At 57.8% G+C, this 22447-nt stretch overlaps 1 protein-coding gene across 4 annotated transcripts; it reads right to left on the reverse strand.

Annotated features, from left to right (window-relative positions):
* Nucleotides 1-717: 717 nt before the first annotated feature.
* Nucleotides 718-20725, reverse strand: DGKG (diacylglycerol kinase gamma). 4 transcript variants are annotated; one of them, XM_090147130.1, is made up of 27 exons: nucleotides 20572-20707; nucleotides 17878-18222; nucleotides 17092-17342; nucleotides 14590-14666; nucleotides 13553-13709; nucleotides 13385-13447; nucleotides 12840-13079; nucleotides 12256-12426; nucleotides 11680-11729; nucleotides 11525-11599; nucleotides 11329-11448; nucleotides 10680-10797; nucleotides 10512-10600; nucleotides 10292-10408; nucleotides 10116-10214; nucleotides 9892-10005; nucleotides 9742-9815; nucleotides 9542-9616; nucleotides 9359-9444; nucleotides 9133-9222; nucleotides 8781-8941; nucleotides 7992-8056; nucleotides 7624-7714; nucleotides 4697-4898; nucleotides 3472-3592; nucleotides 3327-3387; nucleotides 718-3206 (listed from the first exon to the last, which is right to left on the reverse strand). In XM_090147130.1, exons 3-27 carry the CDS (start codon nucleotides 17156-17158, stop codon nucleotides 3108-3110), a joined length of 2682 nt encoding a protein of 893 aa, XP_090003256.1. In that variant the 5' UTR covers nucleotides 17159-17342; nucleotides 17878-18222; nucleotides 20572-20707; the 3' UTR covers nucleotides 718-3107. The 4 variants fall into 4 exon arrangements, with proteins under 4 accessions (XP_090003256.1, XP_090003253.1, XP_090003254.1 ...); XM_090147127.1 differs by lacking the exon at nucleotides 17878-18222 and having other exon boundaries at nucleotides 20572-20725; XM_090147128.1 differs by lacking the exon at nucleotides 17878-18222 and having other exon boundaries at nucleotides 20556-20703.
* Nucleotides 20726-22447: the final 1722 nt, after the last annotated feature.

The following is a 22447-nucleotide window of genomic DNA, read 5'->3' on the forward strand; positions in this document are numbered from 1 at the left end:
GGAGGTGTTGTACCGGTGCAGAGTGCTGCAGGGCTGTCAGCATCCCCAGGGCTGACGCTGGTCTCTGTGAGCAGTTTGGCTCCCATGTTGCACAGCAGGGCAGCTGCCATCACACCTCATTCACAAGCTGCTGGGATACGTGGGATGGGCACAGGGTGTCCTTGCCATTGGGGACGCTCCTGGGGGGCTCTGCAGGAGCTGGCACTCTCATGTTTCCCTTTGCACATGGGTGAAGAGGATTAAATCTCTGCTAGTAAAATTAGCAGATGACACACGGTTGGGCAGGTGGACAGGGGGCTGTGGGGTGTCAGCAGCAGTGGTACACAAACAGCCCATGTCAGACCCGATGGCTGCTGCAGATGAAGAGGAGAGGTGTAGGGGCTCTCCCTGCCTTGCCTTTGCCTTTGGGGGCAATCGGCCAGACCCCAGCCAAGCTACAGGCTGGCTTTCATGGGGTCTCCTTATGGTGCCTTGGGATGAGCCAGCGGCCATGGACACACAGGGTTGGGAGGGGGCTGGTGACCGGCACCTGCTAAATTTAGAGCCTACTTGGGGAAGAGAAAAACAACCAACAAATCGCAGGCTCCAAATTTAGCCTGTTGCGCCTCCCGCCGAACATGGCTCCATCTTGCTGCAGCTGAAAACGCCGTCACCTGTGTGCTCAAAGAGGGGCACATCTCACTGTGTCCCCAAAATGGCTGGGAAATGGGGACCCCCATGCTCAGGACCAGCTGAGTGCTTCATCACCACCTTTATTTGACACAAGCCCACAGCAGGCCGGGTGTACACGGCAACACACGCTACGCTACGGACGCCACACTATTTCCATGCAGGCAACCATGGCTACGGACATAGCAGGAGGATGGGAACAGAGCCTGCCCTGGGGAGGCTGGGAGCTCCATCCTATGGCCTTTGGGGGTATAAATGGGGGCTGGTGTGAAAGGCACCGGCTGAGCCAGGCAGCTATCACCCTGTGAGCCCCCCAGGGTAGAGCCTGGGGCTAAGGTGGCTGCCAGCTGCAGGTCCTGTTGTGCGATGCCTCTGGCATGATCCACGCTGCATCCCACAGAAGAGGCAGCAGCCCTGGCAGCCCGAACCACCTGTGCCCCCCTGCTCTGCCATCACTATTGCTAAAGCCAAGCAGAACGGCCCTGGCACTGATCTTTGCCCAAAGCATGAGCCCACCAAACCGTGACCAGGTGCAAGGATCAGTCTGCGGAGAAAAATGCTGCTGCTTGCATACAGACACCTTCTGTCATGGTCACAGCACAAAACAGCAGGTTGAGACTAAATGGGGAGTGAAAGGAAGCCAAACCTGCCTCTATGAATGTCCCTGCCCTCGTGTCTTGTCATCCTGCGCCCCAAGCAGAGCGGTGCAGGCTTTGAGGTTGTTGTTTTGTTTCATTTTAATCCTCCCCAGGTGCCAGTGTTGAGGTCTGCAGATAACATCAGGGAGGGGACTGGGAGAAACGGAGGCTGCCGTTTCAGGAGAACTTCAGGGTTTATTTTGGCACCCGTCCCATAAGCTTTCACCTGGCTACTCATTAATGGCTGCCCCCGGCGAGGAGCAGAGGAGGGTGGATTTATGTGCCGCAGGGAGTGCGCAGGTCGCTGCACTTGAACGGTGCTGCCTACAGTGTCTGTGCCTGGGGGGGTGACAAACACTTTTCAGCGTGCTGTTAACTCTGAAACCTAATGACGGCAGCAGCTCTGCACTTGGGGGAATGCTGCTCTCAGCAGCACAGAGCATCCCGAGGGGGCTGATGGAGGGGGAGGAGGCTGGCTTTGGAGCCGTGGTCCTCTGTGCAGGGCCATGAGAGGATAGGGGGCAGTGTGTGGTGGCAGAAGAAATCAGCAAACCTTTCTGGGGCTCACTGCTGGCAGATCCCAGCTATTTGGAGCAGGGGATGCGTTCTGCTCATGGCATGTCATGCATTTGTCTGTTTTCTGGGGGAGGAGCTGGGCTTCAAAGCCACATCCTTGGCTTTGGGATGGGTCAGGGAGAGACCTGGCTGCAACAAACTGAAGGGCCGGCTGCTCATATTGCTCCCTGTGGCAACCCAACAGCATCTGAAGCAGAGTGAGTCCTCACTGGGATGAATGAAAAGGTGATGCTTCCAAGCTGGAGGAGCTTTTAGGTGATGGGAAATGCTGCATCGCTCTCCCAGCAGCTGCACGGAGCAAGGATGGAGTTGGGGTTGCAGCCCGCACCAGGCGCACTGCCACAAGGATGGCCAGCCAAAATGGGGGTGGCATTTGTGTCCAACCTCATCCCATTACGAAGGAAGTGACCCCTTGAAGTTTGTTCAATAAATACATAAATACAAATCCAGATGCGAGGTCCAAACACAGAGCTGGCTGTTCCCTCTTCCCAGTGATGCCTTCTCCTGCCTGCCCTGAGCCCAGCTCCACATCCCAGGTGAGCTGTGTCCCCACACAGCCTGCTTCACACCCTGTGGCACCGTGCTTCAGAGCCGACAGCGAGTGCTGTGTCTGCATCTGCTCTGAAGCAAGTCAGGAGAGCCAACTGAAGGCATGGAAACCTGCTTGGAGAGCAGCAAGGGAAGCGAGGGTTGGGCAGCCGAGTCCTCAAGGCTAAGGAAATAAATAACTTCTCAGATGTGCAGGTCTGGTGGACAAGAAAGCCAGTGCAGCAAAACACCAAGTGTCCTTCAGGAGGATTAAAAATAAATAAGTGAAGCTCGGCTTTTCTCAGGAATGCATTCGTTTGCAGCTCTGCTGGCAGGAAGGGGGTAGTTCTTTAAATAAAGGGGAAAAAAAAACAGTTCTAGCACGCCTGCACGCCAAGCTGCCTTTGCCCATTGCTCCGATCCTGGCTGGAGAAAATACTTGTGGTAGCTGGGAAGGAGATCCCAAATGTTCCTGAGACAGAGCATCCCGCTGGGCTGAGTGGGCTGGGTTGGAATCCTTCCCCACCTCAGCACGGGTCCTGCAGCAGGACCTGCCCTGCACAGCCTGCACCCACTTTCCAGCGCAGTGTTTGTGAAGCAGGGAGAAGAGTCAGGATGTGCAGAGATGAAGGTTTGCAGCCCACAGGATGCCCAGGGTGTCTGGTTGCCTCTGGGCTGCGGCTCTTTTCACTCGGCTTAATCTCGAGTTCGGTTTCTCCTCTTCAGGAAAAAGAAGCTGCTCTTCTGGGGAGGGCCCAGCAGCATTGGCACTTGGCTTTTATGTGTAATTTTGACCTAAAAATAAACAAATGCAGCTCAGCGAGCGGCTCCCAGCTGTGAGTCATGCTCTGGCCAGGCACTGAGCACCCCCGCCTCAGCAGCTCCCACTCCATCCTCATCCCCCCAGGAGCTTACAGTGCAGGATGGCTGCATCCAGGGCTCCCCATCCACCTGCATGGGCAGCAGCTTGGAGGTCCTGCAAGAGGGAATAGGGGATCACACAGCCGCCCGCTTTCGCTGCCCATCAGGGCATGCCCTGTGCGGGGATGGGCACAGATACCTGATGGTGACAGCTGAACACTGGGCCAGCCTCTTCCCAGCGCTCTTCAGCCCCGTGTAGATCTGCCCCATCTCCATTGCGCCCTCCAGCCCCACCACCTCCAGCAGGTGGTCACTGAGGTCTGCAAGAAATGGAGCTGAGTCAGTGCCAAGGTCCCACGTCCCCATGTCTCGAGGGAATCCTGTGCATTCCTTTTTGGAATGGGGGACTCGGACTTTGCCAGCCTCTATGTGCTCCTTTTTTCAAAATGATTTAATATTGAGCCGGGTGTCAAAAGTCCCCCAGAGTCGAGGAGCTGGCTGCAGGTGGGCACGGCCAGCCGTCTGCATACAGCAGCAAAACTCCATGGGCAGCTCCTGTGGTGCAAAGCTCCAGCTTTGTCCCCGCTTTTGGCAGGATGCCTTCGCTCCAGGAAATCAGTCGAGCTTGAACTCTCCAGCCTGAACCTGTCTGGGTTTCATTCATGCGCAGCCTGAGCGCTCTCATACGTAAAAGTTAGCCCCCCTTTGCATGATCCGCCCCTCTCCCATGGGTTCAAGGTTCCTTCTTTGGGCCAGGCAGGCAGGGAACAAGGTGGAAGAGCTGCAGCAGTGATGCAGGCTGTCCAGGGACCCTGTGCCTTCTGCTATCCTCAGGCATCCTGACAAGCTTGGTGTGGCTGCTCCCACAAAACTGCAAGAGCAAAAATCCCCCTGGTGCCAAACAGTACCAGATCCCAGCACAGATCTCCCTCCAGCCCTTGGATGGGGTGTGTGCACCAGGGGAAAAAACAGCATGAGCTTCACTGGGAGCAGCTTCCTACCATGGACTCTGGAAAAAGTGGGCACTTGGCACATCTCACCGGCTGCCAGGAGCAGCACGTTGCTTCCCAGTTGATTTCTCCCTGCTGAGTAACTCCTACAGCTGCTCTCCCGGGGGCAAGCTGGGCTGCCTGCACAATCCCTCGCCTCTGCCCCTGCTTGTGCCCGTGCTGGCAGAAATGAGTCAGGCACCAGGGGCACCAGGGGCACAGTGCTGGGCAGAGGTGCCAGGAGCACGGCACACCGGAGGAGAGATGCTGGGGTTTTTCCCTCGGCTGCCTGCAGCTCGCACACATCGCTGCATTCCCACAAAAAGGCAGCCATGCTGACGGCACCGCAGCAGGAGAAGCTTAAAAAAGCCCCCAGTGCCAGCGCTGCAGCTCTGCTGCCAACCCCTCCTAATCACCGTCCTCCCCACCACTCACCCTGTGCACAGAACTTGAGCTCCTTGGCGTCGGTCACCACCGCTGCGTGCGGTTTCTCCGGTGCTTTCTTGCTCAGGCGGTTGTAGCCACGCTGCTTCTTGGTCTCGCCCCAAAGGTTGGAGCCACCATACATGCTGGGGATGTTGAGGACGGCGATGCCCTCCAAGGAAGCGTTGCTCAGGTCCAGCAGGGTGCCATCACACTGCCAGGCACACAGATGTACATCAGGACCCGACAGCCTGCCCCAACTGGACCCCTTTGTGCCATGGGCTCCTGCAGCGCCAGCCTTCCTCGTCCCCTTGCTTAAGCTGACCTCAGCAAATTGCAGTCTGGCTACACAAAGGCTGATGTAAAAGGGCTTGTCTTAAAGTGCTTGTTGGAAACCAGGAATAAATCATTATAGAATTATGGGATCATAGGCTCACTACAGTTGGAAAAGACCTCTAAGATCCCCAGCTCCAGCCCTGGCCCACCCCACCATGTCCACTGACTGTGTCCCTCAGTGCCACATCTCCACAGCTCTGAACACCTCCAGTGACTGCCTCACCTCCCTGTGCAGCTCTGCCAGTGCCTTAAAGGCTATAGAGAAAAAGATGGCAGCTTTTGGGAGAGAGTAACAGGACAGTGCCCAGGATGGGTGCTCTGGATTCACCACCAGACGGCGGGAATGATGGCTTTGAAAATTCCATGAAAAGCCAAACAGCTGCTGTTGGTGGCTGTCCAAAAGGACACAAAGATGGAATTGCATCCCTTAATCTCAGCTCTCACAGCCAGGGCACCCAGGACGTGGCATTGACCTCATCTGTGGGTGCTGCCATGCAGTTCCACCAGAAAAGACGGAGTCTTGGGTTTGAAGAAACAAGGGCTCCTCTGTCTGGATCCCTCTGAAGTCAGGATTGCTGTGGGCAGCATCCGTCTCTCGCTTTCAACTCCATTTTCTCTAGAGCATCTGTATTTCCCTTTGAGCATCTGCATTTCTCCCCAGGCATCTGTTCCCTACCTGCCAGCCTACACTTCAGCAAACACCAGAGCACTTTTCTTCTTGCATTTTGGGGATGCGAAGGAATTTCTGTCTCCTGTGTCTCTTTGCCAGGAGGAAATGTGAGTTGGCTGATAGAACCCTGCTGCTGCCCACACTCTAGTTGTTTTGCTGGAGCTGGAGTGGAGGGCTTTTGGTATGGGGTATGGGCTGGATGGGAGCAAGTGGGCATTTCTGTAGGCTCAGAGCTCTGTGCCCTCTCCCTGCTCAGAGACGGTTTGGCCCTGCCTTGAAATGCAAAAGGCTTCTGGTCTGCAGGCAAAGAGCCGCCTCACCGGGTCTGGGCTTCCATCTCTTATTTCTCGATGCATTTTAATAACATGATGAGTGCTGTGAACGATGCAAACCCTACTGCTGTGAGCAGTGGGTGCACAGCAAGGTGCCCGCAGCTCCTGGCCGTGCTGTGGCCAATGCACCAATCATCCAACCCTCAATGGGATGGGATGGGACCTCAGCATCACCATGTGCTGTGGGACCCCCGGACCAGGAGCAGCCTCTCTCCCCGCAGCCTTGCAGCCCTGCAGCCCTGCAGCCCCACTCCATATGCCAGCCTGCCACAAAGGGCTCTTTGAGCGGGGGCAGCTGGTGGTGTGCTGGCAGCGGCGCTGGGAGGAGAAATTTGCAGCTGGGGGAAAAGCAAATTCATTTCCAGGAGCTGCACTGGAACGAGTGCCAATTTCCAAAACAAAACTGCCATTTCTCTGTGAGGATGACAGTTGCCTCGGAGCCGGAGGGCTGCTACTTTCAGCTTAAAATGCCGTCGCTTTAACGCTTTCCTGACAGCACGGGGGGCCGAGCTTTAGGATGGGCAGAGAACTCTGGCATGTAAATGGGCTCCAACACCACAGTGCCCCAGCACTGGGGTGGGGTTGGGGTTGTGTGGCCCAGCGCACGCCAACAACGTGGGTTTTTCTTTCGTAGCCCTCCAGAATAAGTTCTAAAAGGGGCATTTATCCCAAGATAAGGAGAGCCGGAAGTTTGCAGAAAAGCACGGCACAAACCCCACCAATGCAAACTGCAAAATGACAGAGCTCTTAGCAACCGCTGGCACGCAGCGGTCCCTCCTCCCTGCTCTAATTAAAGGCTGTTTCCATGTAATCCAAAGACGGCTGCGAGCAGACACTGAGTTTACAGAGAGAATATTCCAGGCACACTCTCAAATACAGCTGGAAGGGGAAAAAATACAGGGCTATTCTTTTGCCTGCAGCTGGCCGGCCATGCGGCGAGCCCCGCGCTGGAGGTGCAGGCTGGGCTTGGAGAGCCCCTCACCCAGCATTGCCCCGGTGTGCCCGGACCCCCCTGAGCCTCCCCACTTTGCCAGCGTGGGCACATGTCCCTCAGCACACCGGCAGAGTGGGCTGGCCATGGGGAGGGCTGTGGGATGATTTGGCTGGGGAGACGCAAGCTCTCGCTCCTGCTCATTGGTTATCGAGCAGTAATTAGTTCTTGAGTTAGTAAATAATTGATTATGAAAGAATCAGATTTGGTTATTTATCAAAAATTGAATATTGTCATCGCTCCAGCTCTGTGGGCTGCAGAGGTCTGGGCGCTGCACACACCTGTCCCCTAGATAGGCACCCAGCAGCATTCCTCACCTCCCTGCTGCCCCAGGGCACCACAGCTCTATCCAGAGGCATGGTCTGTTTGGGTATCAGGAGACATTTCTTCTCAGACAGAGCAGTGAGGCACTGCAGAGGGAGGTGGGGGTCACCGTCCCTGGAGGTGTTCAGAGCTGTGGTGATGTGGCACCGAGGGATGTGGGCAGTGGGCATGGTGGGCTGGAGTTGGACTAGATGATCTTAGTGGTCTTTTCCAACCTTGATTCTATGATTCTGATATCCTGATAAAGCCTTCCCCAAATCCCCACCTTCACTTCTTGGAAACCCACCTCCACCTCAACGTAGTCATGGAGCTTCTTACAGGTGGCCGCAAAGGTTTCCGATGTGCCAAACTCGAAGTACCACAGCTTGTTTTTCATCCTGGGGCACAGGGAGTGGTGTTAGCAGCCCACATGTGAGCAGCAACTCCCCTGGCCCACCCCACAAGGTTCCCTCTGGGGACACGAGGCTCCCCTGCCTCCCCCATGGAGGCATGTCAAAGGATGGATGCTGGCACCAGGTGCACCAGGAGCACCCAGCGAGGAGTGAAATGTGCAGGGCCAGCAACAGGCATGAGCATGCAGGGGCTTGGAGACAGTGGCTCCTGGGGGCACTGAATGGCCCTGCAGATGTGGCACAGCAGCTGGACAGCCCTTACCTGCTGTTAAATTTCTCAGGGTGCTTTTCTCGCATGATGTGGAAGCGGTGGGCAATGGAGGCATCCTGCAAGGAGAGGTGGAGCAGGTTGGAAAGGGCTGAGAAACAGAATCCCCCTCCCTGCGTGTGCATTGGGACATAGGGGCTCAGCCCTTCATCCTCATTGTTGGCCCCATAGCATGGGGCTCCCACATAGCTTCCATCAGACTGTGATCCACCCCTGGAACCCCAAGCCTCCCTGAACTCTGTCAGAGCTTCTCTGGCTCTTGCAGCACCCTCAGCTTGGAAGAGAGACATTTTGTGAATATTTTTGCATTCAAGCGCTGCTATTTCAGACAACAATAAAAACAGAAAGACAATTGCCAAGAGGGAGGTTGGGAACACAAGCAAGGAAGAGCAGGGAGGGGGAGATGCAGGGTGGGGGACCCAAGCTCAAATGGAGAGTTTCACCAAATTCTGAGAAAGGCTTTTATTGTCTCTGTGGAATGACACAAGCCAGCCGTTCATGCTCCTATGAGGCTCACCCCCCAGAGAGGGCTCAAATGAGTACAGGAGGAGAGGAGATAGAATCACAAAGCATGGGAGCCATCCCCATCTGCTCCACTCCCTGACTTCCTGGCAGCTGAGGAACATTTATTTCACATGGCAGAGGAATCACCCCAAAGGCCCTGATCTGCAGGTTTGGGGCAACAGCTGCACAGGGAAGCTCCGATGGGTTCTGCTGCTCCTTGCTCAGCTTGGCTACCACGTCCCTCCCCATTCCCTGGTGCTGAAGGGCCCCGCTACTTACCACCCCGATGGAGAAATAGTTGTTGATGATGCTGTATGGGACAGGGTCCCCGTTGGCCTCCTTGTCACTGGGAATCACGTCTATCTGCCAGCGGTCCAGCATCACCTCCGTGCTGTGCTCAATGTCTTTCAGCACCTTCATCAGGCTGCCACCCTCATAGCCTGCACATTGGAGGAGGATGAAGGGGAGTGCATTCATGCCAGCGGAACAGCATGCAGCTGGGGGCTGCTCACACGGCACATCACTTGCCCTTGCCCCAGCTATGTGCCTCCCAGCCCCAGGACAGCACCCCACAGTCACTCATGGTCCCCATGGGCTGCATCCCAGCAGAGCGATGCTCGCCTGATCTCACCTCCACCCCAGCGCAGACACCGGGCCAAGTCATTGCCTGTTCCCAGGGGCAGGACGGCCACTGGTGGGTGCTTCAGCAAGTTTGCCTTGTCTGCAACACAAGGGAAAAGAAGGGTTGGGGCTGTGATGGATGGATTGCGCCCTGGCTAGGTTTGTTTCATGCTCCTCTTGATGTGCTTCCTCTGCCCAGTGGTTTTGTGTACTCAGGGGCCACAGAGCCTGCTCACCTATGCAGTCCAGGATCCAGCCCACGGTGCCATCCCCTCCACAGGCCAGAACACGGAAATCTGGAGTGTCCCGGAAAAAGCTCAGCCTGGACAGGGCAGAGAGAGGAAAATGATTTATGTAGGAGATGGACGGGCATGAGGATGGGCTGTGGGGGCCGGCGAGTGTCCGCAGCACCTCCGTACCCAGGAGCAGGTCCACCACGGTCCAGGTTGTACACTTGCCGCGGGTTGAGCAGGTAGTGAAACTTTCGAAGGACCCTACAGGAAAAGAAAAGAAGTGAGAGATGCCACAGGGGATGCTGACTGGTGGCTGGGGCATCCCAACGAGCTGATGGCGGTGGGGCCACAGAGGGATGCTGTCAGCAGGCAGGGGTACAACCTACCGCTCTCCTTGCCTCCCTCCACTCTTGGGGTTCACAAACACCAGCAGGGGATGCGTCCCAGGCCGGGGGCTGATCTGGAAGGCAGAAAGGGTGAAGGCTGAAATACCCAGCACAGCACGGCCGACCGCAGCCTGGGGGGGGAGATCCTACCTGCAGCCCTTGCCCATCCACTGTGGTGGAGTTGAACTTGAAGCTCTGCCCATCCTCGGGGCTGGTGCCAGCCGGAGACTCGCTGTCGGACCTGCGGCAGTGGGATTGCCGCTCCTGCGGGACACAGCGAGGGCGGGTGGGGGAGCTGTGGGAATGGGGCAGCGACCAGGGGGCGTGGGGACAGGGCGGGGACTGAGGGGTGTGGGGACAGGGTGGCCACGCACCAGAACCACTGGGCAGATGTAGGAAGGCAGCAAGATGTGGTCCCGCAGAGGGCCCCCATCGCACTCCGGCTTGACGTGGGAGGCACATTTGTTGTGGAGCTGAAGGGGGAGGAGGACGTCAGCGGGGTCACACCAAGATGACAACCCCCTCTGGTCCCCCGACCGTTCCCACTCACGGTGACTTGGCACCAGACGCAGTGCAGACCGGTGATGCCCTGGTAGCACTTGATGCTCTTGTGGCATCGGTCGCACTTGACGGGGGAGTTGCCCTCAATCCAGGTGTGCTGCATCACCTGCAAGAGGAAAAGGGATGCTGCACCCGCAGACCCCCGGCAGCTGTTCTGTCTCCATGGCCTCCTATGGGATTTCAGAGGCTGGTCTGTCCCTCCTACTCACATTGGTGTTCCTCTTGGACTTCACGTAGGTGCTGATGCAGGAGGCGATATCTTTGGACACACATCTCTCGTGCACGGTGTATTTGCAGACTGGTGGAAGGAAGGAAGAGGTGAGTGACCCGCTCCCCTACACTCAGCAGGGTTGGGGAGCCCTGGGGACACGACTCACAGGAGCAGCAGAGGCCCTGCTTGCGGACGCCCAGCAGCATGGTGCGGCAGAAGTTGCAGTAGGCGGGCTTCTTGAAGTGCTTCAGCCTCCAGGCATGCTGCCCATCATCCTTCACATTCTGCAGGGCAGCCGAGAGGAGCAGGAGGCTCATTCCCTGCTGCCTTTCCCCATGTTGTCCCTCCTGCATCCTTGCCACCAAGCGCAAATAAAGCCGGCTCCAGGCTGAGCCCCTTGTGGAAGAGCACGCCTCTCGAATCTGTGTCTGGGCACCAGCACTCTCAAGGAGCCACTTCAAATTCCTGCCTGACAATCTGCCCACCCACCCCTCCTTGGAAAGCAAACATCAGAATGGGCACTGGGGACAAATTTTCCCTTCAAATCAGACATGGAAGGGAACTTGGATGAGGACTCGGATGCAGCTTGGGGATGTGAAGCTCGGTAGGATGAAAAAATGAGACATGGAAATAAAGGGGGGTGAAAACCACCCCCGCTCATCATTTGGGTTGAACACGCACAGCACTGGAGTGCACCGCAGTGCTGCAGAACAAACGCAGCCCGCGTGGGCTGCCGAGGGGAGGCTGCCCTCCCGTGGCTCCTGCAGCCTTGCTGCTGCCGCGACCTCGCTCCGTGCCCAGCTCTCCCATCTCACCGTCTCCATTCCCAGCAGCACCAGCAAGGGGATGGTGGTCATGCCGCCCCGGATCCACTCTTCCAGCGTCACGTTCCCGTCGTGGTCGTAGTCAATCTCCTCCATCATCGCCTTCAGGATCTGAGGGCAGGAGGGGAGGTTGTAACGGGGTGCAGCTCGCAGCCCCTGGGCTCTCGAGCCCCCGCTGGGCACTCACAGGCTTCAGCTCAGTGGAGTCCCACTCCAGGTACTCAGCCACGTGCACCATCTGGTTTATGATACGATCCAGCTCCTGTACACAGGGAGGTGACTGAGGTCAGTGCCCTTGCCCTGCATCCCAAATTGCCCTCGGTTTCTCCTCCTCAGGCTTACCGAGCTGTCCAGGATGCCGTTCCCATCGGTGTCATATAGGCGAAACATAACTGAAGGGAGAAGAAAAGCCACTGCAGGTTGGACTCTGCGTTTCCAAAAGCCACCCTGGTTCACTGCCCCCGCCCCCCTCCCCCCACACTCACACCACACACTCTCCCCTCTGTAGGGGAAGGGCTTGTAACTTCAACAACAGTGAGAAAGGCATACTGATCCCAGGCCACACATGCACCCGTGGGGCTGCTGCAGGCCCTGTGGTGTGTTCACATTTCCCTTTGGGCTCCTATGGGAAGGGATGTGGCCTCACATTGTTCAGCATCTTGCAGCGATCCCACCTGGGACAAACTTGGAGCCCAGTTAAACTCCCATATCCCCAAACAGCTGCTGCCAGGTACCTAAGCCACCTAACCCAGGGATTACAGCCCAGAGGGGATAGAAACAGGGATGGAGAAACAGGGCATTGCCACAGACGCTGGCTCCTGCAGCCGCCTAAGTTTGAAGCCAGGCCAGCTTTGGGCCCTCCCACTCCTCCCAGTTCACCCAGTAACCAGCAGCCTGCAGCGCAGGGGTGCCACTCACACTCAAGCTTGTCCTCTGCCCGTCCTCTCTCCAGCAGGGACAGGTAGCAGACGATGTCCTTCAGGTAGACCACCTGAGCCAGGGGGGCCGGAGGGTGCTGGGGGGCAGCTTTCAGGGTGCTATGGCTTTTCCGCAGACTGAAGGGAAGTCTCTTCTCCAAACTCCTGGAGCCTGCGGGGAGGGAGGGCACACACACCGGGCTGTGCATCGGGAGGGGGCCAAGGAGCTCTGCAGGATGCTCCACAGGACTTGGGTGATGTGGAGGACGTGGAGCAGGGCTGGGTGATGCCACCTGTGCCCGGGGCAGGGGACAGCTCATGCGGTCTACCCGCAGCAGATGGCCGCTCGCTCCTCGGGCAGCGGGGAGGCACTTCATTAATCCCTCTCCATAGGAGCTGCTGCCAGGTAATTAAGACATTGAGCAGCGGCAGCTCTGCGGGATGGGACCGATGGCTTCAGTTTGCAAAGCAAAGGTGTTGAGGCACTGGGAGGTTGCCTGGCTGGAGAGGTCACCGCTGCCGCCCCGGGAACAGCACCGGGGAACCACTGTCACCTGTCCCCTGCACAGCCCCAGCTGAGCTCACCTGGCGACTGGGGGCTGAGCAGGGACCCCGAGGAGATCTTTGAGGACCCCGAGGAGTTGTGAGCAGAGGGGGTGCCAGTAGTGGACTTCTGGGAGGACGAGCGGGACCAGCTGGGGGAGGCAGCGGCTATGGAGGCTGGGCTCAGCGCCGCCGGCTGCGGCTCAGCCATTGTGCTGGGGCAGCCCTTAGGCTCAGCCGTGTGCCGTCCCAGGGCGCTGAGCAGCGTTTTCCCGTTGATCCCTGCAAAGCAGACATAACTGCCTCCCCCACCGGCCTCCAGAAGCCCCCTTCCTGTCACTAGCCACCGCATCCTCTTCACTAGCCCACCGGCAGGCCCATATCCTGACCCCTCAGTCCCGCACTGTGCTCAGCCCTCATGCCCTAGGGATGGGTGCTGGGGTCTGGATGGAGAGGACACCGTCCTCTGTGTGCTTTTCCTATTGCTTTTGCAGTTTAATGCGCTCTCTCAGCAGATGTCTCCGCACGCTGCAGACCCAGCAGAGGGGGGACACAGTGCTGGCCGCACCGACGGCCCCGCATGGTACCTGTGACAGGAGCGCAGGCCACCTCGGTCTGGATGGAGATGCCGGCATCAAGAGACTTGGGCTCTGAAACACAGTTTGGCACCATGAAGCTCTGTCCTCCCCAGGGCAGGGAGAGGTAATGGGACAGAGCCAGGCTGCTGTGCTCGGCTTCGTGCCAAGCGGGCTCACCGAGCTGCGAGACGCTGGGGCTCTGGCGCTGGGTCTCGGGGGCTGCCTGGCAGCTCTTCCTCTTGAAGGACGTGAAGAGGTGCTGGCAGAGCTCCTCGGGCACCTCTGCCTCCAGGTAGGTCTTCATGAAGAGGCGGAAGCCCTCATAGTCGATGGGCTGCGGGGGCACAGGGGGCTGTGGGTTGAGGTTGCACACGGGGCGGGGTCTGCTCTGCACAATGGTGCCTGCAACCCTGCCCTTGCAGCACTGTGTCCTGCACAGCAATGGGCTGGTGGGTACGGGGACTGGGGATGTGCTGGGGGAGGTGAAAGGCTCCCAAAGGGAAGGAGAGGGGTGAGGTGATTGCAGCTCCCCCATAACATAACTGCCTCCCGCATGGGGAAATCTCCTTCTGTGTGGGGTCCTACAGTGAGCGTGAATAGCGAGGTGGTTCTGCTGCTTCTCCTTGCAGCTTTCAGCCCACTGATTTTCTCATTTCACCTCGTTTCTAGTGATTATAGCCCTCCTGAAAGGCTCTGTCGTGCCGGCACAATAATAGCTCTCACTAAAAGCACCACTTGGAACAAACAACCCCAGCCTTCCCCAGGTGAGTGTGACAAGGTACAGGGCCTGCCCATGTCCCCAGGTTGGCAACAGCAAAATAAATTGCTTTGGGGGGAAGTGCAAGGGGTAAGTGAGAGTAAATCGCTTCTCTGCTCCTGCATGGCAAGAAAGTGCCAAAAATGCACAGTGAGGGATGGGATCAAATGGGACAGGAAGGGATGAAATGGGATGGGATGGCAAGAGAGATGGGATGGGATGCGACAAGATGGGATGGGAGCGGGTAGAATGGGTGGTATGGTATGGAGTGGGATAGTATGGGAGGGGTGGGATGGGATGGGATGGGATGGGATGGGATGGGATGGGATGGGATGGGATGGGATATGATGGGATATGATGGGGTAGATGACTAGGGAGTTGGAGTCTCCCAGCAGCATCTACTGTGCTGGTGTGACCGAGCAGGCAGTGGGGAAGGCTGGATGGGAAAGGGCTGTACCTGTTCAGGGTTGTACCTCGAGAGGACACCATCCCCATGGAACTCCTCCAGGACATCCTTGAGCTTCTTCGTGGAGTCTGGGGAGACAAAAGCATTGCACTGAGCATGGTGCTAGCAAGCCCCCTTTGACAAATCCAGGTGGCAACAAGCTTCCTCACTGACAAACAGCCAGGTCCCTGCATGCCCCGGGAGGGTCCATTTGTGTCCCACTTTTGGGGGGACATTTAAGTGGCTCTTGGGCACATGATCCCTGTTTATTGCTGCTAATTCCTCTCTATAGGCAGGATGGAGCTACCTCTTGCTCTTCCACTGGGGGTGCTGGGCCACGAGTGCTATGGGACAGACACATGATGTGGGGCCAATGCAGCTGGTGTTTGGGACAGGAAGGACCTTGGGGAGCTCCTGACCCCCATAAGGTGCAGGATTTGGGGTCAGCCCAATTTCCATGGGATAGCCCCAGCCTTGCAGCACGACTTCTGCCCAGTGTCAGGCTTCTCACTCTGTCCCTGTGCATCTTCTGGAGCCAACACCTGGGCTGGCCCTAAGTAGCACCCAAGTGCTTTGAAGGAGGCTGTGGGAAATGCTGCATTTGGACTCCGCACCCCTGCCTCAGGGAGGGGAAGGATGGCTCATCCGTCACGCCCCTGCCCTTCGGGTGGCAGCTGTATTTCTTTTGCTAGAAAATATCCCTTCTGCCTGCTCACAAGCTGCACTGTCATTCAAAACGTTTCCATTCCCATGATTAGCCCCTTGTGCATCGTATGAGGATGGCATAGCAGTGTCTGGAGACGGGAAGGATATTTGCAGTTGCACAAAACACCAGCTCCTTCCCAGCTCCCTGCTGCAGCCGCCCCCCACCTCCCGAGCAAGCCTCGCTTGCCAAACTTTGATTAACACAACGAAGATGCTGTGCACAAACTCAGCATTACAGATGGTGTTTTATAGTCTGTGATTAAATAACGCAGAGCTCGTTCTCTGAAAAGGAAGGATGAGGTGCCGGCAGCAACGCTGCACCCCTGCCCACAGCCCGTCTCACCTGCAGCACAGTGCCCAGGGGAGGTGTGCTCAGCACTGTAGGAAGTGCTGTTGTGAAGAGGGAACTGGGCAGATTCCAGAGGTGAGCCCTGAGAACCACATAAAGCAAATGCAAGGTCCTGCACCTGGTCAGGGCAACCCTAAGCACAGATGTCAGCTGGGCGATGAGAGGGTGCTGAGCAGAGCTGCAGGGAAGGACTTGGGTGCTGGTGAGTGAAAAACTGAATATGAACCAGCATTGTGTGTTTGCAGCCCAGAAAACCAACTGTATTCCAGGCATTCCAGCAGCATGGCCAGCAGGTCAGGGATGACAGTCACCCTCTGCTCCACTGTCTGAACCCCAACCTGCAGTGCTGCATTCAGCTTGGGGACCCCAGCACAAGGATATGGACCAGTTGGAGTGGGTCCAGAGAAGGCCATGAGGATCCTCAGAGGGTGGGAGCACTTCTGCTATGGCTGAGATCTGGGGGTGTTCAGCCTGGACACAGAAGGGGAGACCTCACAGCAGCCTTCCAGTGCCTAACAGGGACTACAGAAGAAAAGCTGGAGAGGACCCTACTGGGGAGTGCAGCGAAAGGAGAAGGGGTAATGGCTTTAAATTAAAAGATGTTTAGATGAGGTATTAGGAAAAAATTCTATATTCAGAGGGCGGTGAGGCGCTGACACTGCTGCCCAGAGAAGTGTGGGTTCCCCATCCTTGAAGGTGCTCAAGGCCAGGCTGCATGAGGCACTGGGCAGCCTGAGATGCTGGGGGCAGCCAGCCCACGGCAGGGGTTGGGACCGGATGGGATTCCAGCCCAAACCATTCTGTGATTCTATGATTCTATAAAAGTTACCCGAGGCTCGTGATTCTGTCTCTGCAAAAGCAAAATTCCATCTCTGCAAAAGCAAAATTCCATCTCTGCAAAAGCAAAATCATCGCAGAGGGTTGGCAGCCAGAGCTGAGCTGTAGCGCAGCTCCGTGTGTTTGGGAAAAGCCCGCCCGCTTTCCCCGCTGGCATTTCACTTTGCCGACAAATGTGGGTGCCTGCAGAGGGATGGAGCTGTGCTCACGTCTGCGCCGCTGCCACCCGGCGCGGGGGCTTTCTGGGGATGGGGCTGCAGTGCTCTGAGTGACACTGGGCTGGTCCCTGGGGCCCCAGCCCTGCTGCAGGGAGGTGATGGACACCAGGGGAGCGCAGCAGCTCTGCTCTTATTTTTCAATAGCATCAGTGGATGCATCCGATGTTTTCTCCATTGCGGTGGCCAGGAGCTGCAGGCTGGGCATCCCTGCAGGTGACAGACCCCGCCGAGCCTCCTTGTCCCAAGTGCCATCCAAACTGACCCAAATCTCAGAGGACAAATTGTCCATGCTTAAATCACAGGCAGGGAGCTGTGAGCCGGTCCCCATAGCCGTGAAGCTGCAAAGGGGCAGGATGGAGGAGAGCTGGGTGTTGGGAGCCAGGCCATGCAAGGAGCACTACTCACAGTCAGTGTACTGCTGGAGCTGGGCGAATTCAGCGGGGCTGAGTGTGATCCAGCCCCCGTCACTCATCTTGGGGCCGCTGCAGGGCCACCGGCCACCACTCTAGGAGCTGCCTGGGCTCATCACCATGCTGGGTCACGTCGGCACTGTGAAGGGCACAGGGGTTCTGGTCCCACGCACAGCATCACTCTGGCAGTGAGGCTGAGAGCTTCAGGGCAGCCACGGCTGGAGCACCTGGCCAGCACCCTCCTTCCTGCAGTGGGAAAGAAAGAGAGGATGGCATCATGGCACCAAAACTCCTTCTCAGATGGACTTGGCTAATGTCACTGGGACTCCTGAGCTTGGACATGGAAGGTGAGACTGCTTTCCCAGCAGCAGGTCACCGCTGGTGTGGTCCTGCTGGGAACCATGGAGCTCCCCAACCCTTTGGGACCCAAGGGGCTTCCTGAGCCACTGCTCACCCCAGGGCTCAGCACCTGCTGGAGGGGCTGCCTCAAATGGGGAGATTCCCTGCGTAACCTCAGTGAAACACATCCCACTGCTCCTAGCCAGAGCTTCCCCATCAGCATTTTGCAAGGGAATTCAACATGATACAGGCAGAAAGAACAAGGCTATTAATTACAGAAGACACAGCTCACGATGCCTGCAGGGCAGAGGATGTGAACGAATGGAAACTCACAGATTGCAGCTCCATCCACGGAGCCAGCCCTGACCTTTCACTGGCTCCCACAGCTGATAATCTTTTCTAATGAAAATCTATGTTCTAAACCAGGCGAGGGGGAACCTACACGAAGAAAAGTGCTGGGGAAGGCTGTGCCCCAGAGGAAATGTCAGAGGGCTTCAAGCAAAGTGGCAGTCTCCAGCCGATCAATTTGCAGGCTTCAAAATTTATTAGCTTCTTCACTTAACCAAATCGGTGGCTGAGGTCCAGGGGAAATGTCAGCTTCCCGAGGACACGCAGCCGGCCCTGGAGACGCTTGTTCTTCAAGGAGCAGACGGGAGCAATTAGATCTCGATTTTAGGGCCGGCTTCTGGTTTGGTGCTGGCTGCCAGGTGGAGAGCAACTGGATAACACAGAGCCAGGGCTGGTGGAGAGCGGTGTTCCAGCACCAGAGTGAGCATAACCTGCACGCCTGGAGAGAAACAGCGCTGAGTGAGAGAGGTGTGCCCAGCCCTGGCAGCTGGGAGCTGTGGCTCAAGGCAAACCGTTGGAGCTGGACCTGCGGAAGACAGGGATTGATCGCTGCCAAGTGATGGTCATTCAGGGCCAAATGCCCTTTGTGCACGCTTGTTGGCATCCCTTTGCATCAACGAACAGGGGAGGTGTTGAGACACTGGTGCTTTAGGATGCTCAAATTGTGCTTTGGGATGCTCGAATGGTGTGAGCAAAGCATTTGGTGCTTTGGGATGGGATGCTCGGATGGTGTTCGGGGTTCTTGGATGATAAAACAAGGCACCAATCACTGGGGAAAAGAAGAGAGCCATTTCCTTCCACAACAAGAGGGTCCAAGGCAGAGGCAAAGGGAGGGGATGTTCCCATCTCCTCCGCATAGACACATGCATCTCAAGCAAACCCTGCAGCAGGAATTATTGGAGCGCTGGGGGTGGTGCAGTGGAGGCGCAAGTGGGAACGCTGTGTCCAAACTCCCGCAGGATGCAGTGCTTGTCTCCAGGTACTCCAGAGGCTCTGTCTGAACCCCCCCCCCCCCAAAGTGCTTTCTGTTTCCAGGCAAATGAGCTGCTTAGTTGGACCAGAAACTGTTTTTTACCTTTAATCATACAGGGAGAGGCTAGGAGCATGGAGCTAGTTCAGTTTGCAAAGGAAAGGTGCAGGGGGGCTGGCTGTGGTTCCCAGCTCCTTCTATCTGTCCCCATACTCAGAGATAGCGGGGCAGGACATGGCCCTGAGTGGGCTGCTCCTAGAGGCTTTCCCCCATCAATCTGAAGAACAACAAATGCCACTTCTGGCATGTCAGCCTCGGGTCTTAGGGAGAGAAGGAAAAAGCCTCCTCGGGAATCCAGCTGCTGCTCATTTGGACGGCCTCTGAATTGTCAGCAGCAAATTACATGATATTAAATCAAACTTGCCTCTTCCTAAAAATAGCTCTCCTCCCAGCGGTACAAAAAATGAGGAGAGGGTTTTCCAGTGGTGCCAGCACCTCGCCTGCCCTCTGCGTGCCCCGTGGGGCCCAACAGGAGGGGGTGGCTGTGTCCCACCAGCCCCAGAGCAGGACCCGCAGCCTGGGTGCCCCCACCTTTCCTAAGGGTCTGACTGCTCCTGTGATGTTCAGCCAAGAGGCCCCACTGGCATTAAATGGGGTGGAAATCCCTCCTGTCCCACTGCAGCAAACAAACCCAGACCGAGTCAACCTCAAAGCGCTTTCTGCAGGCACCAGAGCTCCCTTTGGATCCCAGCACCCTGCAGCACTGAGGAAATGTCCATGGGTGCACCGACCTGAAGCCCCTCACACCCGTGGGCAGGGACAGAGAGCAGCACTTTGCCAAGAGATGCTTCGCCCTCACTGAGCGCTGCTTTTGGAGGAGCAGGCACCTGCCGTCGCTCTCTCATTGCCATCACTTTTTCCCCCAAATATTCTCTCAGAGCAGCCTGGATCTCTGCTCAGACACCACCGCAGAGCCCGTCTTGTGGAAGAGCCCCAGCCCGAGGCAGCAGCATCCTGCATGCACGAAGCCACGAGAGCGGGACAGCCCCAGGAACCCCGCGGTAGCCAGTCCTCAGGGTCAGCTGCACCTTGAGTGGAACGGCGCTGTTTCCCCGCAGCTTTGAAGTTACCCTTCTCCCCTTCCATCCCCGCTAACAACCCGAACAACAAGTTCCAGACGGCCTCCTCCCGGCGCTCCGCACCTCCTGCCCCGCGCAGGGGCAGAGCCGTTCGCCCGTCGGAAGGGCTGCCCGGGAGCGGCAGCGCGGCTCTCCCAGCAGCGGGGCGCGCAGGTTGGTACCGAGCTGAGACCCGACGCACGTACAGACAGCAGTGAGGGCAGCGCGGCACGCAGCCTCCGCGGGCATTAGCAGGCTGCGATCAGGGCTCGCTGGCAGCCATGTTCTCAGCCCCGGGGGAAAACGAGCCTCTGCCCCGTCCCCGCCACCACCCCGTGCACCTCTTCCCCGGGTTACAGCCCCGGCCCCGGCGCCCGCGGTTCCCGTCGCCAGCGATGCCCGAAGCAGCGCGGCTCCTCCCCGCCCGCCCCGCGCTCCCGAAGCTCTCCGAACCCAACCCCGAGCCCCGGGACGGGGTCGGAGCCGGCCGCGGAGAAGCGGGGGGAACACGGGCTGCTCGGAGCCCCCCCCCGCACAACCGGAGCCCCACTGCGGGACCGGGGGCAGCGCCGCAAAGTTGGTGCCGGCCGCTCCCGAGAGCTCGGGCTTTTCCCACGCTCGCTCTCCATCCCTACCCAAAGCTTTCCTTTCGGCCAAGCGGCTCCCGCCCCCCGCAGCCCGTACCCCTCGGGTCCCTTACGGGGAGGCGAGGCGGCGGCGGGCGCTCGGGGCCATCCGCGGGACCGGCGGCGGAGGAGGAGCAATCTCCGGAGCTCCCGAGCGCGGACCCGGCGCTGCCGCCTGACAGCTCCGCGGCCCCTTCGGAAGGTGGAGCCTGGCCGCGGGCGCGGGGCCGGCACCGGCGGGAGGCGGGTACCGGGAGGAGCCCCCCCCCGCCTCGCCCCCGCCCCGGGCACCGGGCAGCGCCCCGCCGAGCCGCCCCCGCCGCCGGCAGCGGGAGGGTGCGGAGCCGCGGGCCGGGTGAGCGCGATGCCCGGCGCCCCGCAGCTCCGGGGTGCTGCTTCCTGCGGAGCGGAACAAGCAAACAAACAAACAGAAAAGGCCCAAAAGAGATAAAAAGCATTTTTATTTTCTTTCCATGACGCGGCCGCCTGCCTGCTCGGGGGTGACACTATTTCAGGCATGTCTCTTATTTATGTTTCTCTCTATTGATACTAATTAAAGACGCCATACGTGCACGTAGCTCTCCGACTTGGAAAAAAGCAGAAGGGGACTGACAGCCCGGACTGAACTTTCTTGAGAGAAACGGGCAGAGAGGGGCAGAACGGACGGCATCGCTGCGTCCTGCGTGTCACCTCTGTGATGCTCCAGCTGTGTGCCCGGGGCCCGGGGCTGCGATGCTCCAGCCCCTCTTTCCCCTAAAATTACTTAAATCCACGCAGCGGGTGAAGCTCTTTGCAGAGCGATGCCCATGGGATGCACGGTTCCCTTCCGTCTGCTCTCCTCCAGCAGAGCCCAGGGCTCTCCAGCACAAGGGAGCTCTCGAGTCGTTGCCGGGGGCTGGGAACGGCTCTGTCTGGAGCCCTGTGAGGTTTGCAGAACAAAACCCAGCGGGCCGGCTGCTACACCACGTTGCCTTCACCGTGTTGCTGAGGCTTTGCCTGGGCTGCTGGTGAGACGCCGAGCACACGCAGATGGAGGAGTTCCATTTTTTCCCCGCATCCAAGTAGATATTCCTTCCAAGGATTAATTAGTAAATTAAAATGGTAGAAAGATGAAATTATGATTATTCAAGAGCCTCGCTGGTGATCTCTCTCTGCTTACTGCTGCCATCCTCAAGGATTGGGGCAGCAGCTTCTCCCTACATTTCCTTCATGAAAAAGAACCTCGGGGTGGCAAATGTGGGCAGATGAGACAATGCACGGCTGCCAGCCCCCGTCCTGCCATGCCCGAGGGAAAGAACTGCCCCGTGTCTGTGTGCCCCCCATATGGGCACCCCCACACCAACATCATGGGTCACACAGGGCCTCTCCCTCCGGATTGACGCAAGCAGCAGCCTGAGAACTGCATTGATCAGAGCTGCAGTCCCGTCTTCTAGCCCCGTCCAAAAAAGCCATCACATTTTGCTTGGCAAAAATTCTCCTTCTTAAACCTGAGTCACCAACAATTCCCTGCTCTGACGCCTGACAATTTGTTTTTTTCTGCTGCTCCCCCTAGCAGGGCCCAGCTGCCCACGGAGCTCGGATCCCAGCCCAGAAAGCAATGGCAAAGCCTCACGGAGCTGGAAGGTGCCCATTTTGGGGTTATCCATGCCCCATGGCTCTCCGAGGGGCAGCCCAGCTACAGAACAGGGCCAGGCTCTCCGGAAAGCTCGATGCATGCCAGGGATTTGCACCAAGCATTTTTCACCCCAAAGAGCTCTGGGAAAGCATCAGTGTTTGCTGGCACCTCCTGGATCTTCACATTCAGAGAATGAGATACAGGGGAAGATTGGAAGGCCAATCCCAAGGGCCACCTGGTGCTGCCTTGTCTCGTGCTTCATTGGCTCCGCAATAGCTCAGCTCTATTGCATTCCCCACACAGGCATGAAGGGATCCCCAGCCATTAGAACCCCA

Source organism: Phasianus colchicus, chromosome 10 (assembly GCF_987193195.1).
Source record: "Phasianus colchicus chromosome 10, bPhaCol1.hap1.1, whole genome shotgun sequence".
Classification (NCBI taxonomy): domain Eukaryota; kingdom Metazoa; phylum Chordata; class Aves; order Galliformes; family Phasianidae; genus Phasianus; species Phasianus colchicus.

What these genes read in the sequence shown, in the direction of transcription:
- DGKG (XM_090147127.1), bottom strand. Translation starts at nt 17,158, where the DNA reads ATGAGTGACGGGGGCTGGATCACACTCAGCCCCGCTGAATTCGCCCAG. An exon ending in CTGGATCCTGGACTGCATAG is followed by an intron (nt 9,223 to 9,358) that starts GTGAGCAGGCTC and finishes CTTGTGTTGCAG; the next exon opens with ACAAGGCAAACTTGCTGAAG. An exon ending in ACTATTTCTCCATCGGGGTG is followed by an intron (nt 8,057 to 8,780) that starts GTAAGTAGCGGG and finishes CTCTCCTTGCAG; the next exon opens with GATGCCTCCATTGCCCACCG.